This window comes from Leguminivora glycinivorella, chromosome 4, assembly GCF_023078275.1.
Source record: "Leguminivora glycinivorella isolate SPB_JAAS2020 chromosome 4, LegGlyc_1.1, whole genome shotgun sequence".
NCBI classification, from domain to species: Eukaryota; Metazoa; Arthropoda; class Insecta; order Lepidoptera; family Tortricidae; genus Leguminivora; species Leguminivora glycinivorella.
This window is the reverse complement of record NC_062974.1, coordinates 10,951,299-10,974,593: the sequence shown is the minus strand read 5'-3', so window position 1 is coordinate 10,974,593 and position 23,295 is coordinate 10,951,299. Positions and strand designations below refer to the sequence as shown.

The 23,295-nt window shown below is 37.3% G+C and overlaps 2 protein-coding genes across 5 annotated transcripts in view; one reads left to right on the top strand and one right to left on the bottom strand.

Annotated features, from left to right (window-relative positions):
• LOC125225197 (solute carrier organic anion transporter family member 5A1) overlaps positions 1-23,295 on the bottom strand; it is a 97,690-nt gene that overhangs the window by 22,736 nt on the left and 51,659 nt on the right. For 3 of the 4 annotated variants that reach the window (XM_048128794.1, XM_048128791.1, XM_048128792.1), the window contains 4 exons: positions 8,693-8,818; positions 3,023-3,190; positions 2,380-2,509; positions 1,489-1,705 (listed from right to left, as the gene is read on the bottom strand). In XM_048128794.1, the coding sequence (XP_047984751.1) occupies positions 1,489-1,705; positions 2,380-2,509; positions 3,023-3,190; positions 8,693-8,760 (583 nt within the window). In that variant the 5' untranslated portion in view covers positions 8,761-8,818. Of the gene's footprint in view, positions 1-1,488; positions 1,706-2,379; positions 2,510-3,022; positions 3,191-3,867; positions 4,010-8,692; positions 8,819-23,295 lie in introns of those variants that run through there. The other variant, XM_048128793.1, reaches the window with a different exon arrangement.
• Positions 4,078-23,295, top strand: part of LOC125225202 — a 119,565-nt gene continuing 100,347 nt past the window's right edge. The window contains exon 1 of the mRNA XM_048128803.1: positions 4,078-4,284. The gene's annotated coding sequence lies outside the window, so the exon portion shown is untranslated. The remainder of the gene's footprint in view (positions 4,285-23,295) is intronic.

Below are 23,295 nucleotides of genomic sequence, written 5' to 3'. Positions count from 1 at the left end.
ATTTAACGACTGTCGATATTATTTTCGGCTTACACTTATTAATGACAGGATTTCATGTGGATGAGATCCTAAAACCTTCGTCCCGATTGAAATTGCGATGTTTTTTGATTTCAATGGCTTCACGCACTTTTCTACTGTAGAAATGGCGTTCCGTGGAAAGGACTTTAGGGTCATGTAGTTCGATCCAGTGGTTTGGCCCTGACTCTAACAAATGTTCAGCCACGGCAGACTTGTTGACCTGACGATTTTTCACAGCCGCAATGTGCTCCTTTACCCTTTCTTCTATGGTGCGCTTAGTTTCTCCAATGTAGGAGCTACCACAACTGCAATCAATTTTATAAACGCCAGGTGATTGAAACGGTATAACGTCCTTAGGTGATCTTAGGCTTCCTGCAACTTTGGATAATGGCGTGTATACCGTCTTTATATATTAGAGTACTTTCCAAGTACTGTACCAACCTTATCCGTCACACCTTTAACATACGGCAGAAATGCCGGTTGTCTGGACACCTCAGGACGTTTCCCCCTTGCCTTCCGTCTAGGTTGCCACTTTTTATTCTTGTACCCGTTCCTTCTAAGGACCTCCTGAATATGTGACAACTCATCCTTCAAATATTCAGGGTCACACAGATCATACGCTCTATTCACCAGCGATGAGACAACTGACTGCAGGTGGCGCGGGTGGTGGTGAGAAAGGGCATTCAAATACCTGCCAGTGTGCGTAGGCTTTCTGTAAACAGTGTGATAATATCGACAGTCGTTAAATCGAATATCGTCAGTGTTGTATGTCGACAGAGTAACATCCCTAGTGCGCAAACAGTTCAAGTTGATAATCAAAACCAAGTGCGGGTAGTTCGAAATACTCGCGCGGCTGTCAGAAGGTGTTGATGTCATTTCAAGCCAGTCTTCTCCGAGACCACGGGGACAACGCCGTCCTTGAAACGTTGGAGGTCAGTTTAATATGTAGTTATACGCGATTAAGTCCCGATTTTAAAAATAATTACGTGATTCATCTATTTACCTAAGTAACGTGCTTATCTAAATCTATCTAATTTCCGCTCAATCCAACTTTCATTTTAGTCAAAAAACTTACTAGATTATAATAGATTAGACAATCAAATTGTCATTAAGTATCAGGGATTTTTTAAAACTACTCAACATATGTTTGAGGGCGTCCGTCAGCAAGCGCGGCTGCATACAGTAAGTGCACGCGGGTGCCACCATACTACTGCCATAGTAAGCAAATACCGAGGCTTCAAAATGGTCAAACTTTTACAAAATCTAGACGATATGTGTAAAAACTATGAGTAGAAACTATGATGAGTATGCATTTCAATTATTTCATACGGTACTTATTTTCTAAACCGAATCTAGCTGCGTTAGGTCTGATCAAAATGCATGACGTAATAAAAATATGACAGCAAAAACAGCCTATTAACACCCTATTGGCGAGACTCAATGGGATAATAGGTTCATAGAATTTCATACCGACTGCGATCCAAACAGGAATGTGCCGTCGGCTGCCGAGATACGAGACGAAGATTACGGTAATAACGTTGCCGATCTCGTAACTGCTCGCGATGAGCCCCGAGAGGCTCGACGGGATCTCGAAACGCTTCTCGATGGTCGTGATCACGGAGTTTATGTAGCCGGAGCTGAGCGCTTGTTGCAGCGTCACGAGGATGGAGAGGAAAAATACAAATACCTGCAAATAGAACGCTATTAAAGAAGCAACCTTTACCCTCGTAAGACCCACCATAGTTAGCCTATTTTGGATTTGAACCTATAATTGGTAAGAATTTCGTTGGCTTCAAAAAGCGATGATCCAAAAGAAAAGCTACTCTCTTTGGTTAACGAAAGATTCAAATGATTGCAACAACTAAGTATGTCCATTGGGTATTTTAAGATAGGCGTGTCGGTGGTATTAGTCACTTCTAGCAGTTTGTGACTTATCAAACAGTTGTAGCCTTATGTGTGATCGATCTTATCATATCAGTTGTACTCTAAGGAACATTGCTTCAAAGAACTGTTTATACTGATTTCGACGAGTTTCTCGTATTGAAGTTAGGTCAAGTCATGAGTCAAAATAAAGTCAAATTGATATCGACTGTTTATATTTGCAGTAAATAATGAGTCAAGTTTGTAAGTCATAAATTTCAAGCCATGTTATAAGTCTTGTTTAATATTTGATTAAATAATGACTGAAAATTTCGTCGAAGAATAACTTCGACCGAATTATAAACTTTGTAAATACCAAGTCTATCGACTTTTTACCCACATCGACTTTGTATTTAGGTATATAAGTATGTAGCTTTAACATTTTACGATACTAAACTAAACATGCTCTAAATTTTAATATTAAGTAAAAGACACACTTACTTTAATACTAGAAAATCTCTGGATAAATAGCGGTCTCCATGACAAGATACCGCAGTCGCGCGCATCATGAGGAATGTCCAAAATTTCTGGGAATAACTGGTGAGGCTTCTCTCTTTCTCTCTCGCGTTCTCTGTAAGCAAACCACATGTTTAACACATTGTATTTTCTGGGAACCATGCAAGAAGCGGTAATTGAAGATCGTTTATTATGTTCCTTAACTTAATATAAAGTGTGGTTATAAAAATCTCTGCGGTTGAATTTTACATAGAACGGGACCGATGTGAAGCGACTCAAGCGATAGATTGAAATGCGATTAAAATGTCCTTGACGTTTGTGGCTCCCAGTTATGAATCTGTCGAGCCTCGAAATGAAGATTAGAAGAATGTGTTTGAAGTGCATACCTGTCGTCAAGGGGTTCCGTCTGTGGCACTTGACGACTTGCCGAGATCCCGTGCCGTTACCGTTTTCATTGAAAACTACACATTTGTTTGGCGGAGCACACTTGTATCATATTATAAAAGCGAGTGAATATTAGGGTTCAATGTTCTTGACATTTGTGCCTCCCAGACCCAGTTATGAAAATCTGCTTTGTATCCGTCGAGGTTTGGGGTGAAGATTTGAAGAATGTGTTTGAAGTGCATACCTGTCGCATATGCCGGCCGAGGGGTTCCGGCTGTGGCACTTGACTGGGTCCCGCAGGGGGTGCGCGGGCGGCGGGGGCAGCGGCGCGCTCGGCCCGGGCCCGTCCTCGGCCTCCGCGCCTCCTGACTCCGCGTACAGTCCCGTCATCGCGTACATTGACTCTTGCCTCCTGAACAAACAGAATAACGTTAATACGCGTTTTGGACTGTGTGCCATCGATCTTTCGACGCTTGTACAGGTACTTATGAAGCTCTGAGCCATCATTAGGTTTTCTCCGGATTTAAAATTATTGTTCATACTGTAGGGAAGCGGCTATTTATTTTATTTATTTCATATAAGAAACACTCGATGTACAATAAGCGTACTTAATGCCATGAAGCATTCTCTGACTAAAGTCTACGTTTAAGTAGTCCTACAATTTTTGTGTCAGAAAACTCAGAAAATACTAGTTGACATTTTGTTTGCAAAAAGTTAAAATGTATGAAACTGACATTATGTTTTATCGAATAGCAATTTTATGACACACTCAAAGTTTTTATTGTTCATAACACCCAATTTCAAACCATATTGCTTCCAAGTTATCGTAACATTTAGAATTTTACAATACACATATTTAACTGTAACCTAATGGTGGAAAGTAGGTAGATAACTGTGGGAAGCTTCTGTTAATCAGCGCGTACGACAAACAATCGTATTGTCGAAGTCAAAATTATGTACACATGTTTCGCCTTAGCACAATGACATTAGCTAAACTGCAAACATTAGCGTTGACATCGAACCATTTCCTCAACATGCTCCGTATTAAAAACGAACTAATGATACAGTTAAGCCCCAGGAGATGAGTACCTGTGTAACAAACAACGCAGTTGATCCGCTGTTTTTTCCGTCATTGCCAATGAACGAGCTGCTTCAACAACAAAGGAGAACGAACGAATAGAATTGTAATAACGAAGCACAATGGGGCACTCTTATTTACACAGGTTTTATACTTTTGGAGCACATAATTGAGCGCGTCGTTCCTACAAATTTAGTACTTGTCTGGAAGGCGTATCGCGCGTGCTCGAGGAGCGAACCTACTAACCATGTGAGAATGAGTAAAGCTGGTGTTTTGTTGTCAGAAGTGATATCGCCCGATTAAGATGTGAATGTGGGCCAGGTGTCGCAAAGATACGGCGATGAGTTATCGGGTAAGGGGCCGGAGGCTCGGGTGCTGCGGTGACACACGTGGCGGTAGCGTCATCGTCATGGATCTCATGTTCCAATGTAAGTATAGGGTTTGTCCTTCAATACGCTTTCTCAGCTTCAAATTCTCACTGCTAAGAACAAAATTAAGGTTACATCCAAACGAAAAACAGCTCATTATTACATCGTATTGTTACACTTTACCTAAATAAACACGACTCTAGTCACGACTTCCTTAATCTTAGTCACTCCATACATAAAACATTAAATTAAAGTAATACGGAGAGCTAGAGACGTTTGGCGGTGTAATTGGCTCTAATAAATTGTTACAGGTGCGACAAATACAGCTATGTAGGTATGTCCTAATAAAACTTTACGAGTTGTTTTGCTGAAGTGTGGGCTTGGTCGAAGGAGTGTCTTAATCTTAAGGTCTACAATACATATGTTCCGAAAAGCTTAAGAAATCGAGCTCTAAAAACAATATCTTATCTTTTCCTGAACAAATAAATAGGATTGACACTTAGATAGACATGCGCAGATTAGATTTGATAATTCTATTGTAAGCCTATACTAGGCCATCAATTGATTTGATGACATTGGTGACTCACTGGGTGGCATCAACATCGTAATAAGAATACGATAACATGCTCACGTGGAAACAGCGTATTATTTCTTACGCATTATGCATATCAGCATCAACAGCAAACCATTTCAAATCACGTACAATTATACTTATATAATATAGGTAACAAACTAACCCCCTTATTCATAAACGTTCACTAAAGTTATCAAGCCGATAAAGTTCGTTTGTCTCTTTCCGACGTATTGGTGTGATAGAAAGGGATAAACGAACTTTATCGGCTTGATAACTTTAGTGAACGTTTATGAATAAGGGGGGGTACGTATTTTATAATAAACACAAACGTAAGTGACGTAAGTGTGCTGCAGTTATACATAGATTACATAATGTATAAAGCGGTCTCTAGTATCACAGTAAGTATTATTGTCTTCGTTATGACCGTTTTGCATTCACCTATATTCTTGGAGAGGCTGAAATTACGTTTGGAAAGCTCGGAGCAGAGGTAAACGGCCGTGTGGAATTTGTCAACGAGCAATTGATGCTGTCACTATCTCGTCTTCTGAAGCTTTGGCTTTCTTCAATAATACATTTGAGAATGATAAGATTGGTTGCATCATAGTGATACTTATATAAGATAAGCACTGAGGACAAACACTCACAAATAACAGAAGTGCATATTTACACTTTTTTTAATGTGTTTCAACGTAAATGGCGGCATATTTCTACGATAGAATACGTAAGTTTTATTATATTGTATTATTGTGGCATCACGGAAACCAGAATTAATCCTTTTACAAAATGTATTTTAAATTATGTGTAAAATGTGGCTACTTTTCTCCTAGTTGGCCAATAAAATGCAAATGTGTACGGTCGGGTAAGGTATTACTTACACGAGCATAGAAAACCATGAATATGTTAGAACTTTAGCCATGAAATGAAACCCAATCAATGACACGCAGTAAACGTTTAGCGTCGGCACATTAAACATTTTCCACGGAATGAAATATTTAACGAAGTCAGCATAAAGATGAGTATTATGCTGAAGGCGTTCGTTTTGATCGCCGATATATCAATCATATCATATACGTTATACGATTATATGTAATGACATGAATCTAATAAAGTACCTACATTGAAAACAAGAGAGCTCCTAGTGCAATAAAGACGTTTTCATCAAAAATTCCATCAGTAGTAGATGATCCGTACTTTGCAGATCCGCACTTTAGGCACGGAATACTACATAATACTTATTGGATTAAATTTAGGGTTTATACTGAAGGATAGGTAACTTACGACTGTTTTTATATTACCCTTACTGATTAGATTTAACAAACCGCACTGTTTTACATAGATAATAATAAAAAAATCATTATGATATAATTTTTACTAACTTCAACCGGATATCCCCCGAAAAACCAAGCCAAGCGGAAGCTGAAACTTATGAGCACCCACCTCATTTGGCCCCATGTATATCATATCATTAAGTTAATATGTCACGTAAATTTTACGCACAGTTTAAAGCATATCAGAATAATGTCGTACATTGATTATAGATTATGATTAAAACGTTACAAATTTTGGGGTTGTTGTATCCCTTTCTTACTAACACATACCTAAGACAAAATAACGAATTTTGAAGTTTGAAGGCCGACAAAAATTACTTATGTTTGTTTGTAGCGCCGTTATGAATAACATTACTTAATTTTATTTAAAAGGTAAGAGTTATTTTGAAGTGTCGGTAAATATCTGTAAATTATCTAAAAATATATAAGACCGGCGTTGACGACAAGGTCAGATAACAGAGATTGCGACCGCTGTAAAATCGCTGAAGTCAGGAACCGTTAAACATTATCAGAGACCAGATGTCGATGTCAAGATTAACGAGATGACGGTCCTGAGTTGCTCCACAAGTCACAAACGCCTCGCGAGCCCTTTCGAATCTGACAAAACCAGTAGAAGATCGCGAGGCCTAGTTACATTAGGCTGATTAGGTCTGCTCTGTCAAGAAAATAGGTTTTTGTCAATAGAAAGCTGATAGGAGGCAGGAGCTTACTTCAGTGCTTAGAGAAATCCTATATTTATTTTATTTGGATAGCTCGGGAGTCTGCCGTCAGTTCATTAAAATCAATGCAGGTCACAACAATCAATTTCATTGTAATTATATTGATGTAAATTTTGAGGAGCGCATTGTAGTCATTATAGTCTTGTAACAAATTAATCAATTAACTTAATTATTGGGTATGTAAACAACAATAAACAAAACAGTAAATAAATATGAATACATATTGAAATTGAAACACATTGACAACGTTAGTACGCCAAGCAGTAATAGTTATTTGTTATACAAGGGGGCAAAGTTGTATTTTAACGCCGAGTGTGGAATTGAAAAACGAGCAAGTGAAAGGATTCTATAGTTGAACCACGAGCGAAGCGAGTGGTTCGAGAATAGAATCCTGAACTTGCGAGTTTTTTTAACACACGAGAAGTAAAATACATTTGCACCCGAGTGTAACACAAAACTTTTCCTCTCACTATAGCGAGGAAACTACAACGCAAAAAATGCATTTATCACTGCTTCCAGTAGTTCCACAGGTGGTAAATCATCTTTATTACTAGATTCACCTACTTTTATCAATTTTAAAGCAGTTAATTTGACTTTATTCAAGGTCAAATTACTTTACCCACTAGTGGATAAAATGCGTTTTTACCCGCTGGTATTAAAGGACAAAACACGTGTTTCCGAGCTAGTGAGGGGAAAAATATCATAATAATACTGTCAACATTCCGACAATTAGATATGCTATACCGATACATAATAGGTATGATATATTCATGAGTGTGCCAATTTGATACAACATGAACTACTTATGTTAACCGATACTCGAATAATTAAACGACAAATACCACTCTCACATCTCACGAGGGAACAATCTCATGATTATATTAGGAGCTAGTTGACTTTGAAACAGGCCAATCTAAATTCGTATTAACATTTAAAATGTGAGCTAACCGGTTTAATTTGATGGAATAGTTGAAGTTGAAAGGTGTATCATAATAATCACAAATCTAAAGTACCTATCTAAACAAATGCTAAGATTTCGGAGAACTCCATTGTTTACCTAGACTTAAATGTGAATCTCAAGCATCTCAATGTATTTACTTAGACGAAGTAGCTAAGTGTATAGCCATAAGCATATCAACACTACTTTTTTTAAAACTTGTACCTTCGTCTGTAAATGAAAAGAAAATTGTAGTAAGTATGTATGGAATGCATATAGACTTACTGCATTTTAACTTTGAGGAACAGCATGAGATACGAGATTTATTTAAAGTAGTGACGATATTACGTATTTTGCTACTTACGAGTACTTGACACTTGAAACTTGAAAGAGTACTCGACGCTTGAAGTCAAGCCAACGCTTAATTGACAGGACCACCTATTAAGGAGTACAGTATGATAAAGTACAATTAAATTACCTAGAGCTACATTTCATAAAAATTGCTTAATTTACGGTTCAATTACGAGAATCGACTGAAATCATCTAGATCTCTCTCGCTCCATTTATCTATTTCTCGTTTGTGGCAGAAACAGTTCTAGGTCTAAACTAAAACACATGGCATCTCCTTAAAGGATTCGTGCAACCAAACAGATGCAAATTACTTGCATCTAAAATCCTGTCATTCGTGTTGGATGCCGCATGATATCGACGTAATACGTAAATGTTGACAGACCTGTGATGTGACCATTCCTAACCCGCTCGTCCGTCATGCACATTACATGTGGTTAAAGGTCCATAGATGACTTCCAGAAGAACCAGACGTCTGCCGCTAGTGCTGTGAACGGTCTTTCATCGCTGTCTGTGCCCCACAGCTTCATGTATCCCTTGATGTAATGAATGGTGGACAGACCTGTGGCCCTTCCTGTGCTGCGGCGCGGCGTTGGCGCCGCCCGCGCTCACTGCCCGTTCGTCTGTCATGCTGGAGTCCCGCGAGGCTCACCGCGTGCCCATTACCGACTGCAATCAACTGCTCCACCTGTACAACAAAAATATATAGATAAACAAATAAATTCCAAAACAAGAATAGGTCTGATTCTGTTGGTGCTGTCCGTCAACATCATCAGTCTGAGGATGCCTCGGATAAGGATGCAAGGTGAAACGAGTTTCAATGGTTATATTTTTGATTGATTACAATGCTCAACATTATAGTTTCTTTTACCGTGTTTGTGCTAATGGCAGCATAAACAGAAGGAAAATTACAGTTACCCACATATGAATTATGTTTTAGTTTTAGTCCTTTACCTACGTGGTAATTAGTAATTACTCTCACTAAATTAATAGTTAATGTCGATTTTATTGCTACGCTATTTCTGAATTGATTAACGATGAAATCTCGTGGAATCGCATGTTTAAATAATGAGGATTATGAACTATACCAATTAAAATAAAGTATTATAATTTATATTTATTGTACACTAGCTTTTACCCGCGGCTTCGCCCGCGTAATAAAAGTATTCTTATTGAAACGTTTACAAAAAATAAGATTTTCATTTGGATCCGTAGGTTTCTTTGTAGGTACATCTGTCCGCGATTATTTCGATTAAGGTAAAGCGGGGCAATTCTCGACTGGCTGACTGTAACCTTACACATATTAGGTACTATTGTTTTAAAAGAAATTCTTGCAATGATTGTAGAATTGTTACACAGCGACCACAGCGTAGGTAGGTAGGTACGAATATGTATGTATTTTACCTATATAAATATTTATACTGGGGAAACTTCATACAACCCACATAGCCAGTATCTCGACGCTATGGTCGGTAGGGTAAAAAGTACTTCCTTGCATTATCGCTTACAATTTTTTCCATTTTGCTTGTACTTATTGCAAACGTAAACATATAAAAAGCAAGCAAACAACGACCTTCTTACAGCACATTGAATATAATAGTTATCACGGATGCAGGATACTCGCCGATGCCTACTTACTAATCCCTTCCCACTGAGCCACCTGCATTTTACACTGCCTAGATATCGATTGCCGACCGATTATTCCGACCCCAATCCCTATTCTTGTCCCCGTCCCCGTCCCGTCCCGTCCCTGTCCCCGTCCCTCCCCTATCCCTATCCCTATCCCTACCCCTACCCCTACCCCTATACCTATCCCTATCCTTATCCCTATACCTATACCTATCCCTATCCCTATCCCTATCCCTGTCCCTCCCCTATCCCTGTCCCCGTCCCCTATCCCTATTTCTATCCCTATCCCTATCTATCCCTACCCATATCCCTATCCCTATCCCTATACTTATACCTATCCCTATCCCTCTCCCTATCCCTATCTATCCCTATCCCTATCCCTATACCTATCCCTATCCCTATCCCTATCCCCGTCCCTCCCCTATCTCTATCCCCGTCCCCGTCCCCTATTCCTAACCCTATTTCTATCCCTATCCTATCTATCCCTACCCCTATCCCTATTCCTATCTCTATCCCTATCCCTGTCCCTATCTCTATCCCTATCCCTATCCCTATCCCTGTCCCTGTCCCTGTCCCTGTCCCTGTCCCTGTCCCTGTCCCTGTCCCTGTCCCTGTCCCTGTCCCTGTCGTGTGTGTGTGGATTGAGTGAGCACCTTCCGAAAATAAAAAAAAATATGCTGATCATTTAGTAAAAGTTCTAAAACAATTGTAAAACGAATCTCTGAATTTGTAAAAAGATAAATCAAAAGATACAGCCATTAACATGTGCTCACTCAGTTCTCACAAACTACCAACGAAAACAGTGAATATATTCATTTAACATATAATATTTATATACTAACATTTAGTAAAAAATAGGCCAACCTACCTCTATAAATATTAGATCACCTAGTGACGTATTAAATTTTTTACAAATAGTTTCTTATGCTCACTCAATCCACACACTTTTGAAAAGCCGAATTTTGATGAAAAACATAAGATTTAGACCGCTATTATATGTGTATAGTTTAGTAAAAGTGAAATGGGAATTTGTAAAATACAAAACGAACCACTAACGTGTCAGGTTTTTTTATAATAAATTTTTGTAAGTGCTCACTCAGTCCACACGTTTTGAGAAAGTTAAAAATGTAAATATCTTACGATTTGTAGCACCTAAGACACTCGAAAGTACTTCAACATTTAGTAAAAATTTTTACTAAATATCCACCATCTAATATTTTATATTCGTTGTCTGGTTTTAAAGATATTCAGACATAACTTTTCTCATACAAATGTATCAAGTAGGGTGACTACACTATGTCGGCTCCTGATTTTCCCCACCTTCCCATTGTCTTATTGAGATTGGGGAGTTTCGTTCGTTCAATTTTGATAATATTAAACTAATACCATACTAATTATCCATCTGCAAACTGTTTTTAGGTTATTATCTTGGCCTAGTGATGATGTGTATTGTGTAATTTTTATCGACGTCAGGATAATAACCATATCGACATGCATGCATTAAAAAGGACATGAATGATAATTGGTAAGAAACAAAGAATATAATACTTCACTAGTAAGAAACCAGAACCTGGTAATCTAATCGCGCTAACAGATGAGCGTACCGGATTTGTAAGTGGGAGCGAGAAATAGTTATTCTTTTCTCGCTCCCACTTACAAATCCGGTAAACTATTATCAAAATTGAACGAAACTCCCCAATCTCAATATGACAATGGGAAGGTGGGGAAAATCAGGAGCCGACATAGTGTGGTCACCCTACTTGATACATTTGTATGAGAAAAGTTATGTCTGAATATCTTTAAAACCAGACAACGAATATAAAATATTAGATGGTGGATATTTAGTAAAAATTTTTACTAAATGTTGAAGTACTTTCGAGTGTCTTAGGTGCTACAAATCGTAAGATATTTACATTTTTAACTTTCTCAAAACGTGTGGACTGAGTGAGCACTTACAAAAATTTATTATAAAAAAACCTGACACGTTAGTGGTTCGTTTTGTATTTTACAAATTCCCATTTCACTTTTACTAAACTATACATATATAATAGCGGTCTAAATCTTATGTTTTTCATCAAAATTCGGCTTTTCAAAAGTGTGTGGATTGAGTGAGCATAAAAAACTATTTGTAAAAAATTTAATACGTCACTAGGTGATCTAATATTTATAGAGGTAGGTTGGCCTATTTTTTACTAAATGTTAGTATATAAATATTATATGTTAAATGAATATATTCACTGTTTTCGTTGGTATTTTGTGAGAACTGAGTGAGCACATGTTAATCCTGTATCTTTTGATTTATCTTTTTACAAATTCAGAGATTCGTTTTACAATTGTTTTAGAACTTTTACTAAATGATCAGCATATTTATTTTTATTTTCGGAAGGTGCTCACTCAATCCACACACACACGTCCCTGTCCCTGTCCCTGTCCCTGTCCCTGTCCATGTCCCTGTCAAATTATCAGGCTAGGAGGTGAACTTTGAAAAATCCTTTCTTAGTGCTCCTCTTATGGCTATTTTGGATATTTTAACCCTATTGCACTACAACAGGGGAGAAAATTTCTTTTCCACCTCATTAGATTTTAAGATCGTTGTATTTATCGTGATCAGCGACCCGATAAACCATAAAAACGATACCCATATTGTGTTTTTGACTTTACCCCCTTTGCACCCCTTTAGGAGTCAAATTTTCAAAAAACCAGAAACATGTATTTAGTCATAATTATGTCTTTAGGAATCCTCCTGTGAAGTTCCGTATAAAATAGTCAAACTAATCTTCTTTCCCCATACAAACTTTGAACCCCCATTTGAGTCCCTTAGGAGGCGAATTTTGAAAAATCCTTTCTTAGTGCTCCTCTACACTATATAAGGAACCTACGTGCAAAATTTGACATCTCTAGGACCAGCGATTTCGGCTGTGCGTTGATATGTCAGTCAGTCAGTCAATATCTTCTTTTATATATATTTTTGATATTTAAACCCCATTGCACCACAACAGGAGAGAAGGTATTTCACTTCCGCCTCGTTAGATTTTAAAAACGTTGTATTTATCGTGATCAGCGACCCGATAAACCATAAAAACGATACCCATATTGATTTTTTGACTTTATCACCCCCTTTTCACCCTTTTAGGGGTAAAATTTTCAAAAAACCTGAAACACGTATTCAGTCATATGTCTTAAGGAATCTTCCTGTGAAGTTTCGAATAAAATAGTCAAACTAATCTTGTTTCCCCATACAAACTTTGAACCCCCATTTGACCCCCTTAGAAGGTGAATTTTGGAAAATCCTTTCTTAGTGCTCCTCTACACTACATAAGGAACCTACGTGCCAAATTTGGAATCTCTAGGACCAGCGGTTTCGGCTGTGCGTTGATATGTCAGTCAGTCAGCTTCTTCTTTTATATATTTAGATACATGTAAATTGGTACCACGCAATTGAGTTATTATTTTACTTGCATGGAGTGTAATGTTATAACGTCTGGCCTTTTTATTAGATATTTACACATAACTGGGAAATATGCAGTCGTTATCACTACATAGTATAAAACAAAGTCGCTTTTTCTGTCCCTATGTCCCTATGTAATGCTTAAATCTTTAAAACTACGCAACGGATTTTGATGCGGTTGTTTTTAATAGATAGAGTGATTGTAGAGGAAGGTTTACATGTAGGTATAGTACCCGTGCTAAGCCGGGGCGGGTCGCTAGTTATTTATAAAGTAAGTTACTGGCACTAACTTTTTTTTTTAATTGAGTATTTCTGTTACATATAATGCAGTTTACTGTTTTTACTGTATCGTATTATTAATATGAGAATTGGCCTTTACAAAATTATGTTTACTTAACCTCTGCTGTCATACGTACCAGACGAGGCAATAGTAATAACTCATTTAATAACGTGTATACAATATGTATGTAAATTAAGTAACACATACACAAATCGAAGTATCCTTATCGATGATGCAGCTTTCCGTATAAAGACGTCACTATACGACCTATATGTGTTAATTCAAGACGAGGCACGCGTGACCTCCAAATACAGTTGAATTGGCTTCTAAGGGGAAATTAAAGTGCACACACTACAAAGATTTCTAAGGTAGGGCAATTCATATAATTTTGACTGATCGTTTTCGTTTGATGCGCCTTGGTGGAACGCTACAATGAGATTCGTATATCTCCTATAATGGCCTGGAAGGACGATATTAAACAGAGATATTTTATTTTGTGTAAAACCAAAGATACTCACGTGTACCGCGACTGCTGTCTGAAGAGATTACTGTCGAACTGTCGGTCGCAAATGGTTAGGAAATGATGATTATCAATTCCTAACCGTAATTTCTAACATATACCTACATATATAAAAATCAGCCTTGAGAATTTAAGGAAAGTTAATGTTTTGTATAAAAAAAGCTTATAGAAAAAAAATGGCCGACGGGCTGAACTAGGTATATCTGCAAACAATAAACGTCGATACGAACTCTACATTATCCCAAAGTTTCATCCTTGAGAAAATGAGGAAGGTCTGGGTCTGGTCTTAAAAACGGACGGATAACATTTTTCGTGCTATTGCAATATTGATTGGATAATAAAACAAAGTCGTTATTTAAAATAAGGTCCCGTTTCAGTTCCAATAATGAGTGATGATATTGATTGATGGTCGTGTCACTTTAAATTAATATGAGATAAAGCTGGTCATAGGTATCTGACACAATTGCCTCTTCACGCCTATTATTTGTGTAGGTACAATGTTTCCCATATTTGCTTACATTACTCTGACTGACCTTTTGTTGATTAGATACCTACTCGCTACATCAGCAACCCAGATACTAGTTGAATAGAATAACACAATAGTTTGCTATTATCTCCAGAATGAGGGCTTTCAAATTACTAAATTATTGTCACATGAATCCATGACATGGCTACTATTATCACTGAAAATTCCGTTAACTATCCACCATGAATTCTGGTTCAAAAATACCTGCGTATAGACGGGTTTTAGTAACGGTCGTTGAGCGTGGTCAAAGTTTCGCGAATTACATGAAGCAATGACCGCGTAACATGTGAGGTGTGTATGTCGATTAAACATATCCCCCGTTAACTTTATGAATCGTGATGAAGTGATGATAGACCGCAAAGTAGGCGCTGCAGATTATGACCGAAGACATGGCAAAAGCCGGCGAATTGATTACAATAACATGACTGAGCTTTTCTAAAAAAAACGATTTACAAGTATTCTTTCCAAGATATTTGACAGCTCACCTTTGTTTATTTTTCATTGCTTTTACGTTCAGTTTCTAAGATTTACGGCGTTTTTAAGGTTGTTAAGATTAAGAAATTAGCTCAGCTTAGTCTATGGTATAAGTATACCTAGATATTTTTCTGGCACGAACGTCAGGTTGTAGTGCTTGACAGAATAAAAACATCGACAATCGTTTTATCGATAAATAGCCTTACTTAAGGTTATTACGGGTGCCCTCTATTTCGCCTATCATTAATTCGCATAATTTGAATTCGCATAACAGATTTGGCATAATATTAAAAATGCATAATTCTTATTTCGCATAACAATGAATCTGCATAATTCAAATTTGCATACTACTATTACGTATAACTTTAATTATCCTAAAATGAATTGCCATACTTAGGTACTAACTGTATGGAGCAAGCGATTGGATCAATCAGGGGCTGATTTTCCAATTTCGAGCGCTCGATTTTGAGTGTTTAATTTTATACTGTCTCGCTTACTAAGGATGAAAAAAATAGGGGCAAGTAAGGTACAGCGGGGCATATCTCGAGTGGGGGGCAGATGTAACTGGTCCATTTCTCCCATGTTTTACAATGTTTGCATTATTAAATAGAGTGTCCACCGGTTATATATGGTAGGCGTGTTCAGTGGATAGTGGATACATGTAATAATGGAATAATGAAAATAGTGTAATAATGGAAAAAATGGATTAGTTACAATTGCCTCCCAGTCTAGGATTTTCCCCGCTGTACCTTACTAAAGAAATTGAAAATGGATAGTATTTAAATAATATTATTTCATCGTTCAGATTTTCGAGCGACGAAATCGAGGCCTCAAAATTTTAATATTTGGTCACAGGGGTAAGTTAACAGGCCAGTAGCCTGACTAAATCCAATGAGGTAGTACAGCGATATAAATAAAAAGGTTGTATACTAAACAACTAGCTTAAGATATCAAGTTAAAATTTGTATGAAATTACTTTGCACTCTTGTGGCTAAAATGAAAATTTGATATCTGTTTTCGAACAGCAAAGTAAGCCTTTACCCGTTAGTGTGGTGAAAATATATTTTTCTTGTATGCCATTTAATAATTCTACGAAACAAAGTTATGCTTATTATACTTATACCAATTCATCGTTATACCAATTTACATTATGCGCATTAGCATTATACGTAATCTGTTATGCGAAATAATGATATGCGTATTAAACGTTATGCGTAATAAACGGTATGCCAATTCATATTAGGAGTATTCAGTTATGCGAATTAATATAGACCCGGTTATTATTACTTACCTTTAATAATAATCTCCAAAATCTAGAATAATCACGTAAGGAATTATGTAAACTATTAAAATATGGTTCGTTTTATTATTATTGTCGATTTGTTTTGAAACATGTGACATTTGTATAAAACATTAATGTTATATACACATAAATTCACGCCTATATTCCTTAAACGGGGTAGGCAGAGCACAAGAAACTACTCAAGATTCAGTGCCACGTCAATAATTAATTAATGACATAATTATAATAATTAATGTAAGTTATCGATGAACTAAATATCGGAAGGAAGTCACTAGTGTCACTTCGTTCGTGCCAGAAAAATAATAGGTATAGGTATAAGTAAAGGTCCAATGAGTTAATAAGTTCTCATCGTCAGTAAATAGGTAAGAATTACACTGATTTAAACTTTCACGATTATTACACATAATTATTATTATTAGGAGGTCAGTTTAATATGTAGTTATACGCGATTAAGTCCCGATTTTAAAAATAATTATAGGTAAGAATTATTCTGCCAATATGAGTGTAATTGGGATCACAGAAGTATAGCAACAACCTATCAATAAAACCAATTGATAAAATTAGAACGGGTGAACGACAGCGGGGGGTCAATCATGTGTAAACTCCGTAGGCAGATTTAGTCTTCGACTGCGAACCCACGCGGTGTCAGTCTATATTTGTTATTGAGTTACACTTGACAATATCTTGAGAAATTTCAGATTATGGAGAGGGAAAATCGAAAGATAAAAATAGAATGCGCCTTTTTCGTGGTCGGATTTATTTCAGCAATTTCTCGTTTGGCAATTTTTACGTTGCCTTGAATTAAAAAAGTAGGTTTTAGTTACAAAATTATATTTTTCTCAGCGTTGTGAGGTTAAGAATGATAATAAAATTAATTAACATTTAGTTCATACAGTTTACTTTGAATTGACATTTGATTAATTAACATAATTGAATAAGTAAGACAAAAAATGGTATACTTAATAAAACTCGTCCCTTTTAAGTTTTAGGTCTCGTTCATTATATTTACAGTACAAGTTCTTAAACCGTCTAAACCTAAAAATCAGATTACCGCTTGGTCACCGTTATCAGACCTAAGATAATGTCATCATAACTAAAAATCGTAACAACAGAAGACGCTATCGTGCATTCCGCATAGCGTGACAAGAATGTGCCCCAACATAGCTGTCAACTGCAGCACCTGTGTTACACCTTGCCTAGCACTCGTACCTAGAAGTCATGTCATGCTCCCATAATAACGGGACTAAATGGCATGTTCCAGAGGGCATTTTTTGCACGTACAAGGTACGAAGTAGAACGAACGTTAGCAACATGTGTGAATGATGCTACATTGTTGGTGACAAGGGACATAACATTTATTAAACACAACGAAACTTTTAGACGCCTGTATAATAGTTATTCATTTACGCAGGCGATTTTTATCAATGAGGTCTTAAACGATATCAAAGAGGATCGAGTATTATAGAGAGTTACTGTCAAAGTAAAATGTATAATCACAGTGCATAGACTGCCATCTCTCGACACAGGCTTAAAACTTTTGGACCTCAGTTTTTACAATTTGACCCATATTCTTAGCTTGATATTTGTGTTAAAATGTCAAATGTTAATATTAGCGCCATCTAGCTGAGCGTACCCCAAAGGTGTATCGCCATCTAGGCCACCGTGCCTTTTTCTCTAGGGCTTTGAGGTACATTTTTTTCTTAGACTTTATCCGTCTATACGGAGTTACATATGTCTTTGACGATATTGACGAAGTTGCGCAGATAGATTTATGAACTAAATTTAATAAACTCTACATACAATGAGCTGCAAAAGTGCATGGCGATGGTTCATAATTTCGCCATGCAATTTCGCAGCTCACTGTACCTAACATTAGGTACGTTATTAGGAACAGTTATAACACTTATTACTGACAAATATCCGTTCCTCTCGGACCTGCAACATTGCGTAACCTTGCAGAGTAGATCTGTTGCCAAAATTTCACTCCCGCACATTTTCTCAGGGTGAATGGCGAACTCCGCTGCGGACTGAACGTGACTACGGGAAACCATTAAACCGTTTAGCTTCTATGTTTGCAGCCTTATCTTAATGAATCTGGTTAATTAAACAACGAAAGCGACTTAATGATTTTATGACAGGTATATGTTTCAAGTTTTTTCCCACAACTACAAGTTTTAATGCTAGCTATAAAAGATTAGCAAATAGGCGTAACGCATTATATGCATAGCTGGGCATTAACTCGTTAATCCGTTAATCGTTAATTAACGAAGTTAACATTTCGATTAACGGATTAACTTTTAAGTTAACTTGAAAAAATGTTAACGGACACGTTAACTTCCGTTAAATTTCTCCGAGTCCGTTAATCGCTAATCTAGTAGGGCACAGGCGCCATCTGCACTGTGAAAAACACGTTCTGAATGCTACTATAAAAGCCCGAAGAACGGCAAATCCTATGATTTGCCGGTAAATCCTAGGTTTTACCGATGTCGATTGCTAAAAGTCCGAAATATTACCTAAAAAAGTATTCTTCACGTGGATTTGCTTTTACTAACTTTGATTCGGTGAATCCTAAGCTTTACCATGGCGACTGTTGTAGTGATAGGGCAGCAAATTCGAGCCCTATTTACGACCACATTCGCTTCCCTAGCCTCTACCGCCCAAAGTGCCACAACAGTCCCGTCACCGCCAGCATCTCTCCTGACACAGCTCTTGGCAGTAGCTCAGGCGATCACTGCCTTCCACGTGCAGCCTAGAGTTCAATAGGCTAGCTGTACTTCGGCCTTTTACAGAAATATAATACGTTATAGTGGATACTGATGCAACTATAGTACATTACTACAGAGGCCGGGACAAATGACCTCAGACCGTCTCAGACAGTCTATATGTCTTCGGCCGGCAACCCCATTTCCCGCCGAGGTATGTATAGTGCTTTTCTCAAACATGGTATGAAATAAATAAAGTCTACTGAAAATAGTAACTTTGGATGGCTGTATCTCCTAAACGGTGCGTCGTTGCGCAAAAATAATCGAATTTTCGTTCCCCTTTAATACCCCGTATACGCCTATAAAAAAACAAAGAGTTAAAAAAAAAATTAAAAAAAAAACGAAAAAATTTTTTTTTGTATGAAAACGCACCCAAAATCAAATATTGTCTAGGGCCCGTACCAGTTGCAGTCGGCAAGTCTATAAAGCCCCTTATAGTTTTTTTTTTAATTGGCTAAATACCTGGATGTTATGTCACAATTATCTGTGTTTGGAAATTAAAAAAGAAGACTTTGCCGGCCTTGGCCTGCAAGGTTTGTATGAAATTCCATTATCTATCAATCGTCCTAGCCGCACCTGCAACGTCATACTTCGCTGCCAATTATAAGGCACATAACATCAATATTTCATACCATGTTTGAGAAAAATATTTAAAGAAAAACATTTTTTTTTCACGTGTTAACGGATTAACGATTAACTTTAACTTACGTTAAATTGGTTGAAATGTATCGTTTTAACGATTAACGAAGTTAACTTTTTTAGTAACGGATTAGCGATTAACGAAGTTAACTATTTGATTAACGGTGCCCAGCTATGATTATATGGCAATAATTTAGTACCTAAAAGCATATTTAAAGATACCTACTACTTTTGGTAAATAAACTAGACGTCAGATGTCTCGCTGCCAAACATATTTGAGCAACGTAAAAACACGTCGATTAACAATGTTTATATAATGACTCGAAAGATCTAAGCGCATATCAAAGTCGTCAAAGCAAAGTGTAAAACGATAAAGAATGTTTATGTTTTACGGAAAGCTTACTAAATATACATAAAATATCTAAAAACATTTTAATGAAAGGCATGACAATGGATAGTGTTCTGACCGTATTAAGTGTAGGATACCAATTAGTTATCTACTGTGATTTGAAGAAAATTTCGATAGAGCGTGCTTCTTGTCGATCAAACAGGACATTAAAGGCGTACCTCAGTGTTGTCACATACAATTTGAACAAAATGGTAGACCAGGGTGAAAAAATAGGTAGAAACTGGTAGACTTAGAAACGAAAAATAGGTAGATCTACCTGTTTTAATACCATCTAAGGTAAGTCCAGTTTTAATGATTAAAAATGCTTCTAAACTATTAAAAATATATTTATTGGTTTACTTGGTGAGTTCTTTATGGTGTTTATACATGTTTTTGTTAAAATATTTTAAACACAAGCTAGCGTCTCCGAGAGCTGCCACTGTCAGGCTGTCAGAAGTGTCAGTGTCATGTCATTGTCAAATGACACTGTCACTGTCACTACCAGGCTGTCAGTGTCAAAACTGTCAAACATCAAGATTTTCAAGCTGACATCCACAGATTATTCACTAAACACGTTCCGATTTAAGTAAAATGCTGTAATTATAAGACAGGTAAAACTTAATTTCGTAACACGCATGGAGAATTTTCTACAATAGTAATATTTTAGAAAATAGGTAGATTTAGGACCGAAATAGGTAGACAGGTAGACGGGAGGCAAAATAGGTAGATCTACCTATTAATAGGTAGATGTGACAACACTGGCGTACCTAGTCGTTAGGCTGACAGCGTCTATTAGAGCAGTGAATGCGAAGCCAAGATTTATGTGAAGCAGGGTGTGCGTTCAAGGTTAACTTAGGCATTAACCATGCGTGCGATCGATACTTTCTACGTCTTTACTAGATTTGCTAGTTTTTACCTCTTCACATTACGACAGGAAAATTGGCTCAGTCGCCTTAAAAAGCATAACGCTTGTTGCCTGTTTCCAATCAGTTAGGTTCTGCGATTTCAGATGCGATTGCGTCGCCGTTGCGTCACGTTTGGTGTTTCCGAGTCGGCGCATCTGTGGCATTGTCTTACTTTTGCGGTATCAATATAAGTGAGCAGTAAAGCTCTCCTCTCGTTATAATTATTCTGTGACATTCGATTTTAAATGTATACAACAACGATCAGCAGTCTATAACATAATGGTGTTGCTGTTTGAGGATATTATATTAGTAATGTGTTTACGCTCCGACGAGTTTCAATGTGATACTTAGAAAAATTGCTTTTGCGGTCGAATTTGTCTGTCATTCAACAATTTCAAATGTTAACCAGTGCAATGAATGAAATCTTGTTTAAACTAAAGCGAGCAAGAATAAATTCGCAACGTATCAAAAATGTAAGGTCACCTAAACATTCTGTCCTTAATACATTGTTTCAAAAAGAGTGGCGGTGTCCGCGGCACGGCCTCCGAGCTCCGTCACGGAGGGAAAGGCATGAGGCCGCGAGTGGGCGACGCTGGCCGCAGCTTAGGATCGATCCAAACACCACATTTCGATACCAACCTCACTAACAGGATCTTCACAATCAATATTAACATCAAGGTCAGACTGGCTAAGCTGTTATTAACGTTTGTTCGGGTGATCTAATCGTATTAAAGTTAGAGCTTTTGGTAATCGTCTAGCTTGGATTTATAACTTTAACGTTAGGTTAGCATCGAAGCATTGCATAATGCTCATCACAGGGAACGCATAATAATCTTCTTTAGTGTGTCACTCGAGATTTGTGATCATGATTATGAATTATGATACAGCTCCATTAGGAAAGTAGAACGTTTAGTCGTTTTATCCTGGGCGGTAGTTTAGCTTACAAAATTGTAGTCAAGTTTAATTATGTATGTATCACAAAAAGGAGCTAAAAAGTTAGATAACGGTTAACATTCACTGGTTGCTTAATATCGTGTTTTGTTTTAAAACCTATCTGAACTATGATCTTTAGCATAAACGAGGACTAAAAACTCAATTGACTCGAAGAAACGGGTGTTCCACTGACTTCTGTCACTGTTGACTCAGGAGCCAAACAATAACAATACTAACAGAGACTCCCTCATCGTATTACCGTATTAGACTATCTTTACGATATCTAGTTTGGGAAACAGTGCACTAGATCAATAAACGGAGTGGTCACGATTATAAATAACAAGCAAGAAACAGGAAGCAAGATGGCTGACGTAAACAATTAACCTACCTACTGCTGCCGAAGTGCAGTCGACGTGTGTTCTGTTTATCGAGAACCGGGTGAAGGACAGCCATTGTTATGTGAGCAGATAATCAAATAATTGCGAAAACATACTACGGATCTCATTTTAATAAAAGAGCTTACAACATTCGCACATTATTAACCAAAAAAAAAGTACAAAAACTGAGCAGGAAGTTGCTAAAACAACGCAAGTAATTTGATATTAGCATTACCATTAAGCCAATGTCTTGTTTCTATTTAATGTGTACATACAAATATGTATACATAGAAGTGAATGTCGCATGTGGACTAATGTCAATCGGAGACTGGACGAATACAGATCGGGCAGGACCGGTTCGGTCGCAGCCGCACAAGCGTGAATCATTACCTAGTCGGTCAACATCAACTGCATGTGTTGTATGTTGTATGCGCGGTGTATTAAAACGTCTACAAATTTATATCACTGTCTTATACAGTCATATACACACGGATACCCGATTACAAAACAGTGTTACAATAAAGAGGGGAAAGGATATTCGGAACAACAATTATAAGAAAATATGTCAGATTCTTTATGAGCCGTGTTTGAGACGAAGCAGTATCATTAAACAGTGCGTGAGAATGATACGTGTCAAATTATTGTTCTCAGAGATCGCTAAGAGCAACAGCTCAATCGAAGGAAGGATGAATCATTCTGGAATGACCCATACATAAAAAATAGGTCTGTAATTTGAAGGCTTTAATGGCTGAGTCACAGGTATGCGGCGGCAGTTTGGTAAAGGCCAACACGGGAATATTTGTAGAGGATTCCTGTTGTGTTCAAACAGGCCGAAAGCACGTTGGAACGCGGTTGCGAAAACTCTCTATTTAACTGATAACCATTTACTCTATTTTGTTTTGGTTATGATATGGGATATGGATTACCATTCAGATTTACTAACTAAATAAAAACTTCATGATCTCTTCGGCATTATTGTCT